At 35.1% G+C, this 23,606-nt stretch overlaps 1 protein-coding gene across 1 annotated transcript in view; it reads right to left on the reverse strand.

The window, feature by feature from the left end:
* Window positions 1-23,606, reverse strand: part of FTO (fat mass and obesity associated) — a 205,686-nt gene that overhangs the window by 176,951 nt on the left and 5,129 nt on the right. The window contains exons 2-5 of the mRNA XM_009885075.1: window positions 22,513-23,173; window positions 14,097-14,240; window positions 4,024-4,103; window positions 2,091-2,234 (exon numbers count right to left, since the gene is read on the reverse strand). Of these exons, the coding sequence (XP_009883377.1) occupies window positions 2,091-2,234; window positions 4,024-4,103; window positions 14,097-14,240; window positions 22,513-23,107 (963 nt within the window). The 5' untranslated portion in view covers window positions 23,108-23,173. The remainder of the gene's footprint in view (window positions 1-2,090; window positions 2,235-4,023; window positions 4,104-14,096; window positions 14,241-22,512; window positions 23,174-23,606) is intronic.

Below are 23,606 nucleotides of genomic sequence, written 5' to 3' on the forward strand. Positions count from 1 at the left end.
AAATGCTGACTACATCAATCAAACAGAAGACTCATTTTCATCAGTAAACGGTTTGAATCTTTAAAGAAACAAAACATGTTCTTGTTCTTCATCTGCCTGAGAAAATTTGAACCTTAAATCTGTATCAGTGCATGAAAATACAAGTATTTATCATACAGGGAGCAAAAGAAGGTGAGAAGCTTTTACATGCAAAAAAGTTGCATTAGCCTCACAGATGCGTATGTTTCACTTCAGTGATGTTCAAAAAAGAAAAAAGTGCATTTACCACAGTGATAAGCCACTAGTAATTTTGTCTACTTGTGCAGCAAAGAAATTAAATTTAAATAGCACTTTAACATACGGAATGTATCCTTCAAGTGAAGGGCTGACCTTGGGAAAAAAAGAATTTTAAAAATAGCAGGTGAGTGGGTATTCTCCTTTCAAATGAAATATAGATCCAATGTGTCTACTTACTCTAAGTGCACAATATATACAAGTTAAACAATGATTTCTGTTGCAGTATATCCCATATGTGTAACAGGAAACATCCCTATATGTCACATAGCAAAATTATTCAGGTGACTGCAAACACCAGGGGCTAGTCTCTCACCTGATGTAAACGGCACATGTCTTTGATGTTAAAGGACCCGTGCAAATTTACACCAGCTGTGCATGTGGTCCTAGCTGTGCAAACCACATATGCGTATAGTTTTATGGACTGAGCCTGATTAATGTTTTGTAAAGCCCTGCATGCAGACTTCTTTAAATTGCTCTAGGAGCTGTTTTGCTAAAAGTCAAGGGTACAAATCTTTTGCCATCACTATATTCAATTTTACCACCTGTAAACACAATACAGATAAAAATGTGTTTGTACAACAAGTTTTAGTAACAATACACAATATTATATTCCTCAGCGGAGAACCATTTAAACAGTTTACACACACTTTAATTTGGGTGAAAATTACCTAGGTACTATACAGCTCCTAATAGTGATCATATTAACCTTAGCAGAAATACAGAACAGCTCCTTCAAAATGTCTGAATATAGGAGTGCTGTAAGAAACCACTGATATTTTAGCAAAAAGTGGCTCAGAAGTTTGTATTAACTGGTTGCTATAGCCATTTTTAAAGAGAGATGCTCTTTTAAAGAGAGATCAGTGCTTTATAGTTAGGAACAGCAAAAGCTTTGTTTCAGGTAGGACAGCTTTTCCAGAGCATCTACACAATCTGTCATTTTAAACCCCCAATACATAGCTTTGACTACATTTTCTGTAACTTTAAAAAAAGAAAGAAAAAAAGGAAGTCTTAAATTTACCATCTTCAGAAACACCACCCTTGTAAGAAGACCCAGTCCATTGTGTCACATTCCTGACTGTATCCACTAACAGAGAACAAGCCAAATTACATTTTTGTGATACTGCCTACCTTTCATACCACAGGAAAAATTAGCTGCTTCCACAGTTTCTCAAAAATACTGTCTGATATTTTCAATTCATTTGTCAAACCAATGTGTTTGTTAAGACTCCAGATCTGTACTTCAAACAAGAAAGCACTGCCAGATTCAGTGGAATCCTGTGAAAGTGCATTGTTATACTTGCATATTTTGTAGCACAGAATGACCTATTTAAACATGTTCCTCACAACTATTTCCACTGTGTTTTCTTCAGCCTATAATTTATAGAACATACTCACAACTGTGTCACACCTGGCATTCTGTAAAAACCTGGTTCAACACCCGACAAACAACTGAAAAATTTTACCTGCTTTCTTCCTCTAAATTTTTTTTCTCCCTTTGTATTAGAGAAGTGCTAGAGTGCTTTGGTTTGTCCCCCACACTATCAGATTTGGCGAGATCTTACTGAAACTACTCTTTTACTCTACCAGCAGAGGGACTTAAGAAGGAAGAATGAAAACTTCATGGGAATGAAAGTATCAATCCAAGCTAATCCCAATTACTGCAACCAAGTAAAAAACGTCATAGAAAACACATTTCAAACTTATACAGAGCAATACTTTGTGAGCAGCTGAACACACTTAATTGCCATTAACTCCACAAGCAGACTACATCTCTCAGAATCTGGCTGAAGTACTTTCAGTGCAGATCATCTCACCTCATTATGTATTTCTTCTACTTGCTTTACAACTGCAGTTTCCAGTGATTTCAGCGATAAAGCCATTGAATCAGAATCAGTCTGTAAATTCTGGAGTGCCAGTTCACATCGTTCAAATATGTATTCCAATGTTCCTCTTGAACACTATAAAGATACAGTAAAAAAATTATATTAGCCAGTTCAGAACATATGAATTGCTTAAATATACTGAACTATTTTCTTCTGAAATAATCAAGGTGAAGGAGCAGAAGGGATGTATTTCCATAACTTCATTTCATGATCTCTTAAAAGAAAAGCGTAATGCTTCCTGGATTGCCTATATAGTTATTGATATCAATTATGCAAAAGTCTAATCCATCAAACATCTAGCCAACCAGTGCGGCATAGATTGAAAGGAGAGAGAAAAGAATTCCTTTCAAACTTATTTTGAAAACACGGTATACAAAAACATGCCCATACTTTCCATTGCTTCCTGGCCAGTTTCTGACAGTATTTCAGAATCAGTCGTATTTGCCCAGTTGTATGGGCGTCCAGTAACACTAAAATGGAGCTCCATATACAGTCTGAGCAAGCTGTTTGGGTAAAAGGTATGGAGAATATGAACAAAACAAATTTTCACTTACGCTCCTTTTATTTTGTTTTCATCAAATTTCCTTCAAAATGGGAAGGAATCTGTAAAAATCCTTTGGAAACAAAAGAAAGAAGACATCTACATCTTTTTTTTTTTTTTTTTAATTAAATATCTGTACCTTCAGTTAAATTTCCAGGAATAATCTTGAATAAGGACCCCCTGGTCTCATATTCTTTGTAAAAAAAAATTTCCAGACTATACAACTTGAAGTCATAACAGTTTACAAAAACAAAGCATAATCACTTAATAGGGAAGCTTTTCATACTGTGAAAATAAGTGTGCATTTTCCTGTAAAAGTAACAGAGACAGAAGCAGTAGGTCAGAGCACTCTTAAAATGAGAGATGAAAAATACAGAATTAGTTGTTTTAAAATGTACAGTGTACTTTTACTTTATGTCAAATGCCAGTTCAAGCAAGTGGAGGTATATTTGTTTGGGAAATAAAGGCACTTTTTTTAATATTACAACTTATATATATGTGTCCATGTTTAGTGCTATTACTTCATTTCCATTCCTGCACAAATTAGGATGAGTAACGGGGGGAAAAAAAAGTATATTGATACACATATTGCTCTTGCTTCAATAGTGTTAAATTTTGCCTTGCTGAAAGAAGAAAGTGGTAATTGTAACTCTTTAAATTATTTTTTTACAATACAGTCTATTTTTCTTTTTCTGTATGCGTTCCCTACATATTCTGTATGCGAATACTACATAAAAAAAACTAGTGATAACACCATGGAAAAGAACAGGGAGGAAAGGTCTAGTAAAAAACTAAATATTAAAAGGTATCTTAGCACTTGAGAATATCAAGCTGAAGGCTTGTTATCTCAGAACGACTCTGAGACAAGGGACTCTGTATTCCTTTTTTGCTTCTTCAATGCACATAAGGATCCAATTTAAAGCATACTCATGACTGGTCTTAGCTCTTCTGATCTCCTACAGGCCATTATTGCCAGTGGACACTGCTGACACACATTTTGAGTGTTTCTATCTCATCATGATTATTACCTTCCAACTAGAACCAGGATATAAGGACAGCAAAAAAGTTTTAAAACATTCCAAGCAAAAATACACTTGTTTCTACATTTCATCAGTAATTCACGAGGTGCTGTGTAGCATGTTCTTAATTTATATCTACCAATATAGGAAGAAGTGTACCTCAGCACAAAAATAAACAAATAGCAGTTGTTCAAGAAAACAGCCTGAGTCATAAGCATAATTGTGAACCACAGATCTGGATAAGACAACACATAAAATATTAGTTTTACGAATGACCAAACAGCAAACCATTTTTGATACTTACATCTGCCACTCTGTGAGTTGAGCTGAATCGAGGTGAAAAACCAGCCAGAACACAGTGCTGATGTGTCATATTGAGATCATCTAGAGACAGATTAGAAAACCTTAAGTACAGGGCAAAAGTTATACTTAATAAAACTTACTCTGTATGAATATGAATTAAAGAGACTTCATTAAACATTTAAATAAAAAAATGGAGAATTCAGTCAGATATTACTATCTTCATAGTGCTCTGATATTTAGCAGAGCATGATAACTATTCACTGTCCTAGTGTTAAAGATCTCTCAGTTTTCTGTCAGCTTGTAGTACAGTTTAGGTGGCATTTTCCCACCTACTGGGAAAAAAAAAAAGTAAAAATAAAATTCCTTCAAATTTGAGGATCACAATAAACAGACTACTCAGAAATTACAATCTCTTCTCAAAAATCACTAAACGATACTGACAAAAAGAAACAAAGAGAAAGGAAAGAGTCAAAGACACATTATTTCATCTGAAACTTATCTGAAGTTCTCCCTTCAGCTCAGAGCCAAGAAAATGGGAACCCAGAAAGCACAATCTGCTCAAAGACCAGTCTCCAAAGCATTTCATTTATGACTTTCTTGTAGCCTGCCAGAGGGCTGTCAGGGACTTAAGTTCACAAACTGGCAAACAAACAACTCGACAAACCTCTGCAGATGGAATCTACTTGGTTGCCATGAGACCTTCATCAAAATTATCATAACTGAAGAACAATTGAATTTTGACAAATTAGCACTCTTTAGAGGAAACGTATTCCTCTGGTAAAGTTCAGACTAAACCTACTAAGACACTGTTACATTGAAAACCACCCATGAAGAGCTTTCAATTCAAACAGTTTTGGTGTTAAAACTAGGCTGCTCTCCCAACGTTCACAACAGGTTCAGAAAAAGCTATTAGAAAATGTCTGTAAAATCACTCCTGGGTTATGGTTTTGTAAGTTAGTAGAAAAAGACTAAAAAAACATCTAAAACTAGGTGACCTGAAGCATCACCAAGCAAAAACCTGTCATGGGCAAAATTAAAAGAGAACAGGAATAGACACCTATAAGATGCAAGGTAACTTGGAGTCCGTATTTTCAACAGTATATATTCTTCCGGGAATTTAGCTTCCATCAGGATGACAAGAAATTATCAACCTTCATCCTTCCATCACACACATATATAACTTATTTAAGAGATCAATATTTGCACATCTGAAACCCAATATCCCAAATTCTTCCTATTTTTAAAAAATGCACCTCTGACCATAATGACAGACTGTCAGACTGAAAAGAACAGTGTGTGAGGTTTAATGGTATACTCAAAAAAAAGAAAAGCTTTACAACTTTTACTTTGCCTTGCAACAAGTCTGAAACTTTAAAACTGAGAAAAGTCTAATGAATAAGAATTCAGAAAAATGACTGGTTATCCTAGTTGTAAGAACAGTGTCTGCTTTTTAGGAATTTTATAAGCAATTATTAACAAAGATTATACCGAAGAAAGCAGATAGCATCACAAACTTGAAAAAAATAAAAATAAAAATACAATTTATACAAGGAATACGCAGACAAGTGTTATGAAACAGGATTGAATTCCCACTGAGAAACTCTATTTGCGTGAGGTTTGCAGATAGGTGAAGTTGAAAAAATGCTCCAAAACAAACAGAAAAAACATAGGAAAACGCGATTTCCTACATAAATGTAAGAGGGTTAATGTCCTGGTTTGAGGTAAAACAGAACCACATTTTTTTTTTAGTAATTTTACTTTTCTGTTAAGCCTCTTCTACCTATCTAACTCTCTGAAAAGTAAAATTACTGAAAAGAAAATTGTTTCTGTTTTACCTTGCATAGAGCCAAGTCTTGCAAGGGCCACAGAACAGTATTATCTCTGGACATAGCAATATTTAAATATGACAAACACTTTCACGAAGAATTGTGACAGAAAACAAACCTAAACACTTCCACCACCCCATTCGGTGCCCATTCATTGTGGCGTGTTTTATGTAGCAAACCTAGCATTAAAAGTATTACATCTTGATTTGCACCTTTATTCAAACCCTTGGAAAATCTTTCATTGTAGAGCTCCGCCTTGAAATTGCTTCCAACTGTCTCTAATCCTTTATGACTCTTAGAAAGAAGCCTGTAATTTTAATTTAAGAGTTTGTAATTCATCTAAAACTGTAATTGTACAAAAATAGTTGAAGCTTCATGGATTGCACGTCTCAAAGGATATTTGAAAAATACATTCTAGGACTTAAAAGATTACAGCAAAGATTTGCTTTTCTTTTTCTTCTAAAAATATATTAATGGAAAAGAAAAAGTACTCTGTTAAATTGGCCATTGTCCATCTGGCAGCAAAGCTTTTAATCAGATACAGAACACTACATCCAAATTATTGGTTTTGGTTTAGAATGAAATCAAAACTGTTACCTTCCTTGGACACCCATGTCAAAACTACCATAGCGCTCTCATGGTTTTAGGTAAAATATAATATATATGGAGCTAACATCAGTTTTACACGATGCAACACTGATCGGTGAGGCTTGGAAAACCAAAACACAGCCTCACCGGTATTATGCATCACATAAAATACACGCATATGTGTTGTGGTTTCAGCTGGGATAGAGTTAACTTTCTTGCTAGCAGCTGGTATAGTGCCATATGTTGGATTTGAGATCAGAATGCTGTTGATAAGCATACTGGTGGTTTTGGTTGTTTCTAAGCAGTCAAGGCCTTTTCCTGCTCCTCACACCACCCTGCCAGCAAGTAGGCTGGGGGGACACAAGAAGTTGGGAGGAGATTCAGCCAGGACAGCTGGCTGACCCCAACTGACCAAAGGGATATTCCATGCTACACAACATCATGCTCAGTATGTAAAGCTGAGGGAAGAAGGAGGAAGAAGGGGGACATCCAGAGTGGTGGCGTTTTGCCTTCCCAAGTAATTATTATGCATGTTGGAGCCCTGCTTTCCTGGGGATGGCTGAACACCTGCCTGCCCATGGGAAGCAGTGGATGAATTCCTTGTTTTTCTTTGCTTGCGTGTGCAGCTTTTGTTCTACCTATTAAACTGTCTTTATCTCAACCCATGATTTTTTCCTCACTTTTACTCTTTTGATTTTCTCACCCACCTCAAACAGGGGCGAGTGAGCTAACAGCAGCATGGTTCTAGCTGCTGGCTGGAGTTGAACCACAGCAATATAAAAGCAGGAACATATGTAGTCCTGCTTTAGAAAACGGCACGCAGGCAAGTTATTTGTCAGACAGTTCCGAATTTGTGTTGAGGTGAGAGCCAACACGGCATCTTTTTGGCCACGAAAGTGGGCCCTCATCTTGCCACAAATTCATGACAGCTACAGCAGGGACATCTAATTTCAATATCTATTACAAAACCAAAACCCCACAAAACTTACATGAACTGTATGATGCATATGAGAAGTGACATTTTATTTTAAATCACCATCAATACCAACTTAGCCATGTATTTAGTACAGTTTCAAGAACTGTCACACAATCCCTTCTTCTTAAAACTGTCTTGCCTTACATATGGACGCTCACAAAGTGCATATGCCAATTAACTAGCTGCTAGGTAAGAAAGAAGTTTTGAGAATTGGACGACAATTTTCTGCTTACAGAAACTCTCCGAGAGTTCTTCTCCCAAACCTTTCCTACCTCTATGAAAAACGTTGTCACTTGCACAGATTATTTTTCTGAAGTCGGTTCAGACTTTTTGCTTGTCTATAAATTTTAAACCGCTACAAATAATCCAAATTTAAAATAGTAACTCCAGAAAACAATCAAAAAAACCTAATGAAGTCCAATACACGCAAGAGGGCTATCCTGACCAAAGAGAATTTTCTCACTCAAAGCCTAATCATAGACATTAAAGCTATACATATTTACCTGTATTAACAGGATACCATTGTGCCACCAGTCCCTGTGCTAATGTGGATGATTACCTGTACGTCGGGCAGTATAATGCCTAAATCAGTTCCCCCAAACTACTGCCAATATTGCAGAGGGCTTGTTTGCATTCAAAGGAACATAACTTGGTTGGTAACAGACACTTGGTGTTTGAATGCTGCTAAAAAAAACAACCACCTTCCTTTTTCTGTCTGAGGTGAAGCACCTAAGAAACAATAAGACTACTTCCTGCATACGCATATATGGCAAAATCTGTATTTCTTTTAAATGGATTGGTTTATTCTTTTATTTCTACTACTTTCTGCTTGACACTTCCCAAGGAAATACCTGCCACCTTATGGCCAAATCCCATTATAGGGCTACTATAGCTGAGCCAAGATTTATCAAAAGAAATTAACCACATGTAGGATTGTGTACAGGTGGCCAAAGCCACCTTGGAAAACAAAGTTATCAACGTGAAGTCTGTTTGAATAATTTGGAGGTCAGATTTTGACTTTACAGATGAAGTACTAAAAAGTCAGAATGTTTAGCAGATGATTTGATTAGTTACGAATGCATACAATTATTTGACACAGAATCTCCAGATACAGAAACATCACATAACACACCTTGTGTAAAATAGTTACAAAATAGAGTTCTTATTTAATACAGATCCCTATACTTCACACCTGCAGGACAAAGAAAAAAGACAAAACCCAAACAACACAAAATCATCTAAGGTACTTAGTGCTTTAATACATTTATCCATGCATGGCCTCTGTAAAGTTGCTAGCTGACACAGAAAAACCTAAGGGTAAGGAGAGGTTAAGGGACCTGCCAAAGTTTGCGTAGAAATTCTGTGAGAAGCAGGCTTACAGCTAAAACTGATGTTACTGTTTTAACACCTGACCATCCTTCCACTATCAGACACAGACTATTATTCTCTGTGTGGACCCCTTTATCAGACAAGCTTCTCAGTGATTTTCCTGCTATTTACAGACAGTAGATATATTTTGGAATTTGGATGCTGCATATTCTACTTTAAATTGTGGGAGCAAGCTCATGTCATAGATCTTTCTGTCCCCGCCCTGTACAAGACTTCGGCAATCCTGTTCTTTTCTCAAATACATCCCTCCTAGCACAGAATCTCAGCATGGTCCTCTCCACTGCTTGAAACCACTACCAGTTCCTCTCTCTTCTCTCTGATGCTGTTCTTAGTCCCTGTCCCGACCTCACTGTATGCTTTCTTCCAGACAGCTGAATAACCTGGGCACCACCATCAGAAACACTGAAAGCCCTGTGCTCATATAGCCTTTGTCAAAACAGGGGACTGTGTTGGATATGTGTATGTATATACACACTTAATCAACGTATGTATACTTAACTAATTCTACTGTTTAACTAATTATCAGAGCAGCAGTGAGGTGAGGAGCAGAAGCACTCAAGAGAGAAACAATGACTGTATACCCATGTCACTGCAGGCTACTAAGACATAACAAATACAAGGTAGAAAGAAAGGAAGTTAATTCTTAGCCAATCCTTACTGAAAGGAGTACGGACTAAAGGCCCAAAACCTATTACTTCTAGGTAAAGTACTTCCCAGGAAAACACAAACCACAATGGAAAATGCTCTCAGAATTAGCAAGAGGTTGTTTATATCATCTTTTCCATCTTCTTTCAAGTGTTCTTCCTGAATTTTTAAGACAGTTTTCTTTTTGTCATCTATTTCATGAAGCAGATAAAAGGTACAGTGGGGTTTAAAGCACTGGCAAAAGGTTTGATATTTTAAACACCACAAGTATCTACAAAAGTGAAGAGGACTTGTGCCATTAGTTTTCTTAACTACCATAAAAAAATAAAAAAATTTCTTTTTAACCATATTACAGTGCAATTTTCAAAAGCACTAAAATGCTTTTCCACCACTGCCAATTCTACTTGTATCCAACTGCACACATTGCTCCAACAGGAGAAAACTGAACCAAACTAATTTTACTGTAGGTATGCGTCAACAAAAAGCACCAGGAAGATATGTCTCCTTCCCCAAGAAATTATGGGTCAATGGAATACTACTTTCATAACAGAAAGCTAGAGGGATGATGTGTCCCTAATTAAGAAATATTTTCAGTTTTTAAACAAGAAAATTGTGCACTAACAAAACACAGAATGAATTAAGAGGCTGAACTAAACAAAACAAAAAGATGTCTGGGATTTGCCAAACTTCATGATCAAAGTTTGGTAACAACAAATATGTCTCTGGGGTTCGAAGTCTTAATAATCAAGGAATATAGCATTTGGATTAAATGTGAACTCCAGAAAAATAATAAAAAAAAAGGTTAAAAAACTCCAACACATTCAAGATGCTAGAGAGCAAAGAGGGTTCAAGTTAGTTTGTGGAAATAGAAGCAGATTAAATATCTAGAAATAGTTTAATGAGCCACTACATACATGTGGAAGTGTTTCCATTAAATACTTATCTTTAACCACAAGCCAACCTCTGCAATGTGTGCACCCTACTTCTGGTTGGTTATGAAAATAATTTTTTGATGCTTCTTGAAGTATAATTTGCTGGGGCTGGGGAGGGGTATAAGATTCCAAGTTCATCTTCATGCTGTTTTAAAACCCTAACCTTCAAGCAAGAGCTTGATCTATGGGAAACAGCTGCAGAAAAGTAAATCTCCCTTTGAAAAAGTCCAGAATGTATTTTTCTTAAGTATGTTTTGAAGTCATGGTAGGAAAATTAGTGAAAATTGTAAATCTGCTTGCAAATCTGGTCATGTCTAACTCAAAGATTAGGGGAAAGATCCCAATTTAATAGTAAGACCATGACAACCCTAGTTAAGCATGCTCTAGGACAGAGCAGATGGGGCCCTTTGCTCACCTCCACGCGTTTTGGATTTATTGCATGCACCCAACACGTTTCATATTAGACACCCCTTGACTGTGTACTAAAGACAGCAGGGTTCAGTATGCACTTCCTCTGCAGACCAATATATTATTCTAAATTGAGCTAAAGTGTTTCCGTTTGAGTGATATAAAGTTCAGATTCGAGTTTTTAGGCAGCAGATTTGCAGTCATTCACCAGATCTTTTTTCTTCATATTAGGAAAAGTAAGCCTTAAGAAAAAAAAATAAAAATCTGTCTTACTGAAAGTAATTTTGGATTTTGTTAGGTTTTCTTTAAACAAAATACATTTATATTATTGTAATAGCTCACTTGAAGGATGGATTTGATCACTTCATGTTTAGTACTAACATACATTCAAATTATGGCTTAAGATTTCATCTGAATAGGTCAGCTGAGAATGCAGGTGTAAATTTATATTTTAAGACTGCATTTTACTAAAATTCTACCTAGAATAACAAAACCAATTTATAGAGCCGATGAAGAAAAGAACATAAACATGACTAAACGTCTACTAGAAATGCTAAAAAATACCCCCGATCTTTTTGTTACTTCGATATACCCATTGATCAGGACTTAAAAGTTACTGTAATTACACATTACTACTAGTAATATCAAATTACCACATTTTCTATCTAATATTTGTGTGTACAATACTAGGAAATAGCTGGGGTGTTACAGGCACAGGAGTTGATAGGAGCTGGCTTTTTAATTATAAGCAGTGTAATGACTTTGACATTTCAGTATTTCACAACATTCATATAAAGCAGTAAGCACTATGCCATTTCAACAACTGCAAGAAGAGACCTACAGAGATGCTAACCTTTTTGCTAGAGTTGGATGAGTCAATGGCAGTCAGAAAAAGTACACAGTCCTGCCAATCAGTCCCTGCACATCAACAGCTACTACTAGCTGCAGTACTCTCAACATTTTATTTTCTAGATGCCTTGCATACTGCTGCCACTCCTTTTAAAATAATGCCGGCAAGAAGACACTGCTTACTAAAATGAGGTTCTGGAACGTATGATGTATAAAGGCGCAAGATAAATGAATCTAAAATTGGCTTCTTTGTTGCCAAGTTACTTTTTATACAAAGTTTTCATATTTTGACTTTTAGATGGCATCCTTAAGATGCCTCCTCTTAAAAGTCAGTTTAAAAAAATTCTGAAAAGTAAAAAATACAGGAAAACTGTATATATCCACTTATATTGCCTTTTACTTCAAGTGAAAATGATCAAGGCAGTTCTGCTGCACATAGAAACCTAATAAAAGAGCAAGTTTGAGAATACTCTCTCACACTGTATAAAATAATATATTATTTTTTTTTTAAGTAATTGAGAAAAAAATGCAAAGGCTATGGAAATGCAGAAGAGATTATCAAACACCTGGCCTACAGAGCTCAAATCTGTAGCTCTTCACAAAGTATTAATAAGAAAGTGATTTACACATCATCTTCAAAAGAATGTTTAATATATCCTTTGTTTCCATCTAAGCATGGCCATGATGTTAGGTGTTAAATAAACTAACTTTCTCACCCTCCCTTCATATACCGTCCCTGATAATACTTTAGTTACTGTTTATAAATTCCACTGGGGAATAAAAAATGTCCTTATAATCTGGTAACTCAGCCAACTACAATCTACAGTATTTTGCAATAAAAATACTGAGGTTAGACCCCTTTTATTACTTACTTTCTGAATCTGTTGCCCAGCAAAGCTGTGTATTCACAAACTTCCCAGTCAGGAAGGATTAGATAAGAAGTTCACTTCATACCCAAACTGCTATTGCACAAAAATAGATTAGTAATTCCCTTTCTAGGAATGTTTAGCTGCTACTTAAACTTCCCTTTCATGTAAGAAATGTCTCAGTTTCCCTTCAGGCTGCTACTCCATATCCTCACAAATCCAGAAAAGGGAAGCACACCACTGTACCAAAGGATCTCACATCTTAACACTTGATCTGTTCATATGTGAACACACTTAAGAGCACAGACTGTCCAATACTTTTACACAAGATACTTCATTGACGAGAGTGCACAGGATTTCATGAGGTAACTAAGAACAGTGAATGGTATATGTTTTTTAAGATTGACCCACAAATGTATTGCTTGTAGTAAGTAAACCATTCTCATATGTGTTGGAAGATGAAAATGAAAATGAAAGGTAAAAGTGAAAAGACTGTTCAGCCCAATAAGTTGGCAGTGCGACAGTTATTCTAGGGATGTTCCATGGCATATACCTTCCAAGTCACAAACACATAAACAGGGAACACTGCAAGTGCTCGCACTCTTTGGAGACAATGTCTGTCAAACCAAGTCACTAAAGAGGCAAACACAGTGATGTCAGAAGTGTGGTTCACGTTTTAGTTGTGTGATTTATAACTGTTTGTTTAAACAAAAAAGATAACTAAGAAAAACACAAGCCAAAAGAAAAAGCAACAGATTTTGTATGAACAAACTTTAGCCACAGTTCTTGCCTTGTTTCTTTCAATAGAAAAACCTTAGTGTGTCAGCTCAGCTGCTCAAGTAAATGAACTCAATTTAATTTTCTTTTTTTAATCACCTACACTTGAGACATTGAGACTCACTCTTGGACTATGACAGCTCTGTTCATTACAATCTTAGTATAATCCCACTACTAGAAAATAGTACGTTTGAACATACACATGGAAAAGCATCGCAGAAGTGTCATGTCTAAAACTGATGACTAATAAAACATCTAAAGATTGGCATAATGATTGACACTTCAAGAACCATGGTACCAAAAAACTTCAAGACTGCTACAGTCACAGCTTGCACAATACGTAACCAGTCTATAAGCCAAAACCAAGAAAAAGAGTTTTTTTTTGTTGAACATAACAGACACAGATGCTCACAGTTACTCAGTAAAACCACATTAAGAACAGGAAAAGGAATCAGCATCTACAAATACAAGGATGGGACAGATACAGCTCAACTTCTCACAAGATCTGGGGAAATTCTGCTTATAGCCTGAAGCCTGACTTGGACTTGCAATTCTCACTGCACCACAGAAAAGGATCAAAAAGAGTATTTTCCTTTTTTAGCTGTGAAGTGAAAGAAACACTAGGAAAAAAAAGTTCCCCAAAATACACTGGAAGTGGGCAGGGTAGAAGGAATTTATTATATGCTCTAGATAGATCTTGGGTCTTTCTAAATAAGGAAAGTCCTAACTGAAAGGAAGGCAGGACAATTTATATTAAAATAAGTGTCACTTTCTCTGCTTTTAACAGAAAGTTCACCTTCTTAGCCCTTGAAAATTACCAAGCATCAAGTAGAAGTCTCCTTGGTGAAGTGGTATTGCTAATCCAGGTGTCTCTATGTCCCATGCTACCTTCAAGCCTACATGCCAAACAGCTGGGTCTCGTCCCTTCAGTTTTTGTTCATTGTTTTCTTCCACAGCTGAACCTTTAAAGAGAGAGAGGGAAAAACACCACAAAGATGACTGACAAGGTGAGAAGCATAAAATACAAAACCTGGTCTAACAATACAGACTTAACGATATCCCACATTGATACAATCTTAATAGGCTTAAACTTTCTATAATCTCCATTTGGTATAATCACCACCTCCAAATTCAGAAGTCCATAATAGGTAAAAAATGCCATATGAGACCAAGAACTTTTTGCAACCAACTGTACTAAGACGAAAACTTCATGTTAACTACAAAGTAAAGGCAAATCAAGGCAAAGTTTGCAATGGACTCAAGTTTTTCTGAAGTTCTCAAGTAAATGTATGGAAGTATTAGTTAATCTTCACTTTTTTTTTTTTTTTTACATTACTAAAACTGTAAGCATAGAAGAAAAAAGAAAAAAATGCATCAACATTGATATAAAAATACATAAAATCTGGAAAAATTTCAAGTCATAAACTGCCAAAGCATTTTATGAACAATTTTATTTGTTTACTTACTTGCAATTTCACCAAATCATAAGCTAAGGCACAGTAAGGTGAAATAATGGGCATAAAACAGAATCTAGACAAAGTTGAGCAAATCTTGGAATCATATTTGTCATTATTTTCTCAAAATTATTAGTCAAACATGCTAGATAACATGTGCAAGAGCCAACGAAGCTTCAATACATTTGTCACAACATTTTTCTTATCATTAAGCAACACGATTGTGTTGAGCTTGGGGAAAAAATAATCCACTGCAAAGAAATAGTATTTAGAGCTTAATCCCTCAGAACTATCTTCATAAGCTTACTTCACTGCAGTATAAATTGAAAGATACAGTCAGCATTTATAACAAGGTATTTGGGAGCTATGGTATAACAGTTTTACAGCTAAAGTAACAGAGCATTTTGACAGAGGGAGGATGAAGTTTTAATAAGCAGTTGGCACAGAACGGCAGTAAACGGTTAGAAATCATCAGCTACATAGCATGCCTCATTATTGCTTATAAGTTAGTAACTGCCTGTGTCCGTTTCACTGTCCATTTCAAATATGCTTTCATGTAATAATTTTCAAAACTTTTATCGTCATTTAATTACAGAATAAAAATTCTAAAATGAAGATTTATAATTCTTATTATAATATGCACACATAAAAGGTGACCTTGAAGTCACATTTTCAGAATATTCAAGTCATTCATCTCACATGGTTACTGCAATGTATGTTCAGTTGGGAGCAGCCTTTAATAATTAGTAAATTGTCTTAATTTTCTATGCCAATTAAATATTGCCTAAATTCAGGAAGCAGAAAGCCAAAATCTTTTAAAAAGGCAAACTAAAATTCTTAGTTAAAACTCCTACTGTAAATTCAGTCCCCGTATTCCCTCCCTCCACTGCTGCAGTTCTCATCCAGCAGAAGCTTTGGCTCAGGAGCAGCTCTAGGCCTTTCTATCAAGGAGCACACAAATGAGAAAACAAGAGCTAGCAAATACTCAGAAAAATCAATAGTAAAGTCTTCAAGGGGCTTTCATATTTTCTGCCCTGTTCAGATAAATCGTAACTTAATTTAAGAAAAATGTTTTCTGAAAACTGCAAATAGGATGGCTTTCAAGGCATTTTTAATGCAATACATCATGGATATTATAAAAAGAGGTAACCTTTCTGGGTTAACTCTCTCTGTTATGCTGCTTTCCCATTCACTTTGGCAGCAGCACTGTTCGCAATATGGCACCAATAAAATATAGAACTACAATCAGAGACAGCAATTTCAATCAAAGTTTCCTGGGGTCTCCTCATAAATCCAGCACCTTTGGAATGTGCTCGTTAAAATGACTTATTTTTTGCAGTTTGATAAATTTTTTATTGCTTAAGTAGAGTTCAAATGTAGCTCACAGTCTCCTTTTCTCTATATTCTCAATTATTGCACCTTATAATTATCAGCAGCAATTGAAACTGATTGCTCCTACCATGTCATTTTGGTAACAAATGGAAGCAAGCTGCTACTAGCTTTTAAATGCAAACTATTTTGTAAGTAAGAGCAAGAGAAAAAAAAAAAAGACACCTTAACATTTGTGTTATATCTCTAGGTAGCACTGACAAAACTTTTACATAAAAAGTAGTTGTTATTAAATTCTGTATGTGACACCTCAAGCATGACTGAATGCTGTATATTCATTGATTTAACTACAGCTCCCATTTAAGTGAAAACATTTGGATGCACCTAAACCATAGGTTTTTGAGAGTAAATCATGTGCATCCTGCACATACACAGCACCTTCAGAAGATGTATTTATTTTGGAGTAAACCATACAGAAATGGTCAAATGTAGCAGTATTTAATGGAAATATAAGAAAACTATCTGCAAATTTGAATTCTCTTCATTAAAGATTTATAGAACTTGGTCTGCAAGAACCCTTTACACTTGCATCCCAAATGAAATGGTGCAACCAGGTAACAAGCTTACCACAACATAAAAAGACCTCATCAAACCCGTAATTAAGGTAGAACCATGAAAGAGAGAATGTAGCTGCAGAAAACTGGCCATAACATCATGCTTCTAACTAGACAGCTCAAATTTCAGAGATGTTCCAGCTCTGAAACCCAATCTTATCAGGTTAGGTTCAGAACAACATGAAACTTGTTTTCCTGGATCTAGTTTGGTTATTGTTCCACGGCACAGAAAGTAAAAGTAGCTTTGAAAGGTTTCTCTGCTGCTCGGCACCAAAATCTTCAAGAAGAGATTTTTGGTACTCTGAAACCTGAATGTTCTCTATTCAACTCAAATTGTAATGCCAAACTATATCCTAAATGTACTCTTAAATCAAACATGATTTCTTAGACAACGGAATCATTGCCAACACATTGCTAAAAACAACCAGGATTGTAAACATCTACTCTGTCATTAAATCCAACTGACCACTGTTATATAGATGCAGTAAAAAGGATTTTTTTTTTTTTTAACCGGATCAATTGATTTTTTAAGAATTTAAAAAAATTTGAGCATGTGTTCAGCGATTAATGAAATATATACATTATTAGTGTCTTCTGTAGCAATTTCTATACGTTACATGCAAAAAGTGAAAGCAGCAGAGCATGCTTTGCTTTTCAGCAGTTGGTGGGAAAGAATCAATATCTACCCAGAGTTATTTGTTCTGCCTTGTTAGTGAAAAGCCATAGCATAAGAGGTTAATTAAACTGTACTAACATTTTAACTTTTGCTTGCAACTGACATTCACAAAAACAAAAATGGGCAGATTTGCCAACATTGTTCTTATCAATTCACATTTGGAATCCTGTGTCCAAATATATCAAGAACAAAAGCACCAAAATAAGAATAAAGAATATTCTGTCATCCCTTCGTTCTTGAAGGAGAGACTTTATTTGATCAAATCAGTGAGAACATGGCTAAAAAAAACCCCAAAACAACACAACAGTTGTAATTCAAATTATGATTTCTTTCTAGAAAACAGGGATTCAAGTCTATTATTATGAGAGTAATTGGAATACTAAAAATTGATTCTCTCAGAAAATAAGTCCAACAGAACCTACAAGTTGCAGATGTGATCATTTCACTCACATATTCATTTCTTAAGTAGTCATATATATTTTTCTACATAACATTTCTATTCTTTCAACAAGCAATATTTATGCTACATTACTGACATTAGAAACCATTTAATATAATTGTTCTCATCCTGTACAAATATCTACTCCATGACTTTTATCCATTAAGCAGTATATAAAGAGGATTATTGGTCAACTACAACTTTAGATTGACTTCAAATCTGAACAACATTTTACTGTAGTTTCAGCACTTCTTTTTAACCTAGTGAGGAAACATACATCTGTAGTGAATCTCAACTATTTTTATTCACAATTACTGTAGAAATGAAATAACAGACATTAGGTTTAGCGCTAGGATATCACTTCTAACATCACAGTCTGAAAAAACCTAAACAGCATTTTACAAATGTAACAAGCTTAAAAAGCTCCTTCAAAATCAGTCATTACTCCAACTAACTGTCAGTTTGTTAAACCTTTCAACATTACCTTGTCAGCGAACAAAGCCGATTGTTTAATACCTCAGGAGATTTCTGTAGCAAGTAGGCCTCCCAGCAAGAATCCAGAGAAAACTACTTATCTAACCTAAACATAGTCTCTTACCTGGGAAATCCAAGTAAGAGAAAGATGGACACTTCCAGTGACCAGATTATCTTCCATCTCCATTTAAGTTGGTAACTGAAACAAGTCTCTACTTCAAAGAACATCTTTAGAACGAGCTAGTGCTCTGCTAAGCAATAAAACTTCCTACAAAACCTACAAAAGCCTGAGGGAAAACTGTTCATTAGGAAATTTTCATGGATAAAATCCAATTTTTGAAAATGCGCTTATTCCACCAGTATTTGGATTGCAATTCACTTCTATAAACAGAACAGGAAATAAAAATGGGTTATTAGCTTAGTAAATTAAAATCCTGAACAAGTTTTTACCTCGATGCTCTCATGTGATAGGATATTTGTAAGCTAACGTATTATTAAAAATCCTTAATTGGGCAAAATTTGGGATTCCTGCTCCATGGTAAGTTCTGAAAAGTAAATTAATTCTGAATAGTGTTAGTGACAATATAATTGAACACACATTCTCTATTGTATTCAGTTCTGCATATGCACCATGACTACCACTCCTGCACTTTCATGCAGTATACACATTAAAAGGAAATTTCCCAAATTTTTGCGAGGGCCTTTTCTTACCACTTGATAACTACTTTTAGCCTAGTGCAATGTAATGCATTTTATTTTAGTGTAAATAAAAGCAAATACTATTCAGATGAGCATTAACCAAAACGTCTATCTTTGTTGTTAGAAATGTATCTCATTTGAAGTTGCTTTGAAACAGTTTGACACTGGAAACAAGAAAATAAACAGTGATACTAGTTAGAATATCAGCTTGTTCCAATACCTTTATGTTGGCTCTCAAATTTATTAAAAAACTGCTTCTACTTCAATTAATACTGATCAAAGTTTCAAACATTCAATTTTCATTATGGCATCAAACACTGAACAAGAAAATAAAGTTGTTTCAATTACAGTAGTGTCTGTTTTAATACTATTTCATCAAATATGTAGGTACCAAACAAATAATGATATAAAAATGCAAATGAAAATAAAAAGAAAACCAGATCACCTCAGTTGTGCATCTCTAAACAGTCTGTCAAACAGCTGCCATAATGCAGTAAGATTCCTTGACTCCTAGGGCTCCTGCTGTTCAAAATCTAAAACCCTGGGGATTCTGCATTTGTGGCAGAATAGACCGGTGCCAGCCACGAAGCTCTGGAAGCCCCAGCTTCCCCATGCCAAGGGGCTGCCACAGATCCTCAGCGTCTGGAGTACCACAGACACCAGTGAGAATTTGAGGAATAGAGAGTTGACAAAAAAACATGCAAGACCTAGCAGCAAAGAGAATCAAGCTAGTTTTAACAAAACCCAACACACTTAATTGTTTCAATTTCCCACATAAACAGTGTTTTCTCCCAGAAAATTACTAATCCATCTAATCAACATCTTCTAAGGAAAAATTGTTCCAACAAAAAATTTCTGCCCACCTCTACTCTTTTTTTTATGTATTCTGTAATGATTCTGTGATAGTCTTTATACACTACAGTGAGAATTCAATGTTAACTCAATACTAAATGAATTAATGGAGTAAGTACTAATAAAAGACACTGGCATAAAAACCAAATATGTTTATGGTAAATGGGAAGAAGAGTCAAGATACTATTCTGCAAAGATTTAATAATCTTCAAAAATATGTGGAGCTTCTTCAAGGTGAGAGATACAGTAAACATTGACTGTCTTTGTGAACTGCAGAAACCACCAACACATTGAAGAGATATGGAACTGGAAAGAATAATATTAGAAGCACTGCTAAGTTTATAACCACCAGCATTTGAAATCTATTATCAGAAAATCAGGAGACCAAAAAAAGACAATCTATTTATTTCTCTAAAATCAAGTACACTAATTACTGCTCTTGGATGCACTTGGTTAGAAAACTTCAACACACACAAGTATTTAATTACAATGCCACATTCATAAACTATAAACAGGTTCCAATTCCTTCAATTTATGAGTAAGTAGGCCAACTATAAATACAGCTGCACTTAGGGACGTACAATGACAACCACAATCCGAATATAGATAGATGTGAGTGAACTGTTTTGACACAAAAGACACTACAGGACGTTTCCTCACGATGCTCAGGAGCCATGCTAGGCACCTTGAACTATCTCTAAAGTTCATGAAACCAACTTGAGCCATGCTTAAGAGTGATCAAGTGGAATTCAACCTTGTTCAGGTTTAGATCTAACTTCATAAATGATTTTTTTCCCAAAAAGCGTCTTTTACAAGGTCTCACTACACTGAGGTTTCAAGATTGCCATCTCCTGCCAAGAGATCCCCCCACCCCCCATAATCAAACTTTTGGAATCATTGCAAAAATAGAAGAATTTGAAGTAGTAATTTTTTAATTAGTTTGTAAATGTAAATGACAGAATGATCAATTTATTCACTGGAAAGCTCCTAGGTTTTTTTAAGGTTTTACGTCTATTTTTAAATCCTTCAGGAAAAAATACCACACCTTTTTAAGATTATTTATGAAAAAACCTTGTATATGGCAAAAAATGTAAATTATATACAGATACCAAATAACTTTTGGTCTAAATATATCAAATATTTCTACCCCCATTGACCAAATCTTCCATAGAATTTGCAGTGGTTTTAGAACAGCATAATTTTTTACCTAACCTACTGAACTTGAAGAAAAAAATAATCAAGTGGCGAGTATAAATAAACATAGCAGCTTTCTTTTTTGTTACTTTATAGCTCTCTGAACTTAAAGGGACTCATTTTTTTCCCTCCACAACCAAGTTTTATGTTAAAGGAAAAAGTTTTAAAGCATATTACAATAAATCCTCACACACACACTATTAACCACAAGTTCATGCTTGTGTTTCTTTAAATATTTTTTCAGTAACATTTTAAGTTGTCTACAGTACTACTGAAAAAATACATTTACTGGACATAAAACATCAACATCATTGGCAAGTAAAACAAAAAAAAAAGATCATGGACAAAAATGACACTTGTACTGGTCAGGGAACCTTGTCTATGCAATTTGCTAAGCCAGCTGATGTTTCATCTCCAGGAAAATGTAAATATGATGATTTCCACTGAACATTAAATAACAAAGTGTCCCATAGTTTCAAAACTAATAACAAAACTAACAAGAGAATGCACATGAAAGTATAAGCTATTATTTTTACATCGCCGTCTTCAGCCAAAACCTACCAAAGTCAATGTGAATTCTTCTCATGTTTTGAAGCAAACATCAAAGGATTTTTGGAAAGACCAAAAATCAGTTCTGAATTATGAAACATAAGGGAGCATTTGCAAATTCAAATCAAGTGTCTAAATTCTAATCTTATGTTTGCAAAACTGGAAGCCATTAAAAAAAGATATCGAAGGCTTTGTTCAAAAATTGTTAGGAAAAAATAAACAAAAGTCTTTATGTCTGTTTTTAAATAAAGATAAAGATGGGAAAGGTACTTTAAACTAAAAATGAAATTATTTATTGACTCTTTAACAACACATTTTTCCCCCTAATGCTGTATTAAATAACTAAGAGTCTGCAAAGCCTGTCAGACAACAGGTCATTTAATGGAAAACTTCCACCTTTCCCAACTACAGAAACGTTGGCAAGTCCTCTGCAAACTGTGCATTAGCCTACACAAAATATATATATTTCCCAGTAAATACAGTAATACTTTTATACAAAAGCAACCTAAAATGATCCTCCCAAAGAAAGAAGAGTAGTAAAATCAGCATAAAGCAGATGCAAGCCTGTATACAATATATTACACAATAAAGATGGTGATCTCAACTACAGTGAAACATTTTACAGGATAGAACATATGCACACGCATTAACCTGAAATAGGTATTTGACAGATTTTGATTTCGTGGCTCTTAGTCAGAAAGTTAATCATACCAATTTTTAAGTCTACTTAGAGAACGACTGATAAGCCATCTGCAGTAAACACAGGCATATTTTGTACAGGTTTTAGTAGAAATAAACATAGGGCTTAAAGTACCACAATGTCTTCAGAAGCACATCACAAATCTAGACCAGCATGCAGGTGTGCTTATGTCCATACACACAAGGAAACATAAGAGAGCTTCAGGGATTTAAGCTATTTATATCACTAGTCAACTCATACCTCCCATCACTCACCTTCACAGCTGTAACTGTACACAGCAACTGTTGACCTTTCAACCAGATTCTCGTCATGGTGCCAGCTCACTGCCATGTTCCCCATTCCAAAATAAGGTTCTTGTTTCAAGTACAGCATTTGTAGTGGATCCATATAATTTAATAAAGTCAAGTTGTAAGATGTTCTGTTCTTTAGACTTACGTAGTCATCCTCTGGCACACAACAACTGCTTTGATCTTTTGAAACAGACCCTTTCTCCGTAAGAGAAGTAGCAAAATTTTGCTCCCTATCTATTACAGTAGTATCTTTAATTTCTTTGGTCTCAAACAAATTTTGTCCTTGCAATGCCTTGACTGCTTCAATATGCAAGAAGTCATTAAGTCTGATTAATGCTGTACAAGCATCATGTATTTGAGGACTGCAATATTTTATATCATAACCTTCAGTAGGCCAAGGAACTGTAAATAATCTTGTGTTCAAGTACTTGTAAGTAAATCCTGGGTTTCCAATTAATATACGAGACACTGGGGTAACAAAATCTTTTCCTTTGATCCTTACAAGATCTTGAAAGAAACAATTGTGTTTTCGCAAGGTCAGAAAGCCTTCTTGTACCATTTGATGGAGCTCTCCAGGTACTGTATCAGATTTTCCAAAAATCAGCTTGGAATATTTGGTCTTCCACTAAGAGTGAAAAAAAAAAAAAACAACAAACAAACAACAAAAACAGCAAAAGAATTATTCCTTTTTCATGAAACAAAGTGTTTCATATATTCAAGAACAGACAAGGCTAAGTAGACAAGTTATCAAGCATGAGTATAGAATATGGTGAAGAAATAGATGCCAGTATTTATTACTTTATTTTCATATTTCAATATATTGCACAAACTGTGGATATGTACCAGTGACCTATAACCAGCAAGTATCACCAGGTCAAATCTCTAAATAAATAAATCTGAGGATTCTGGCAGAAACCAATAGAACGTATAAGCTTCCCTGATAAATCTGTAGATAACGCCACCTTTCAGTATACAAACAATGGAATATCGAGCAGTAACAAAGTGACTCCTCTTTTTCCAATGGTTGCAAAGACCATTCTGTCTCATTCCAATATACA

This window comes from Charadrius vociferus, unplaced genomic scaffold, assembly GCF_000708025.1.
Source record: "Charadrius vociferus isolate BGI_N301 unplaced genomic scaffold, ASM70802v2 scaffold475, whole genome shotgun sequence".
Classification (NCBI taxonomy): domain Eukaryota; kingdom Metazoa; phylum Chordata; class Aves; order Charadriiformes; family Charadriidae; genus Charadrius; species Charadrius vociferus.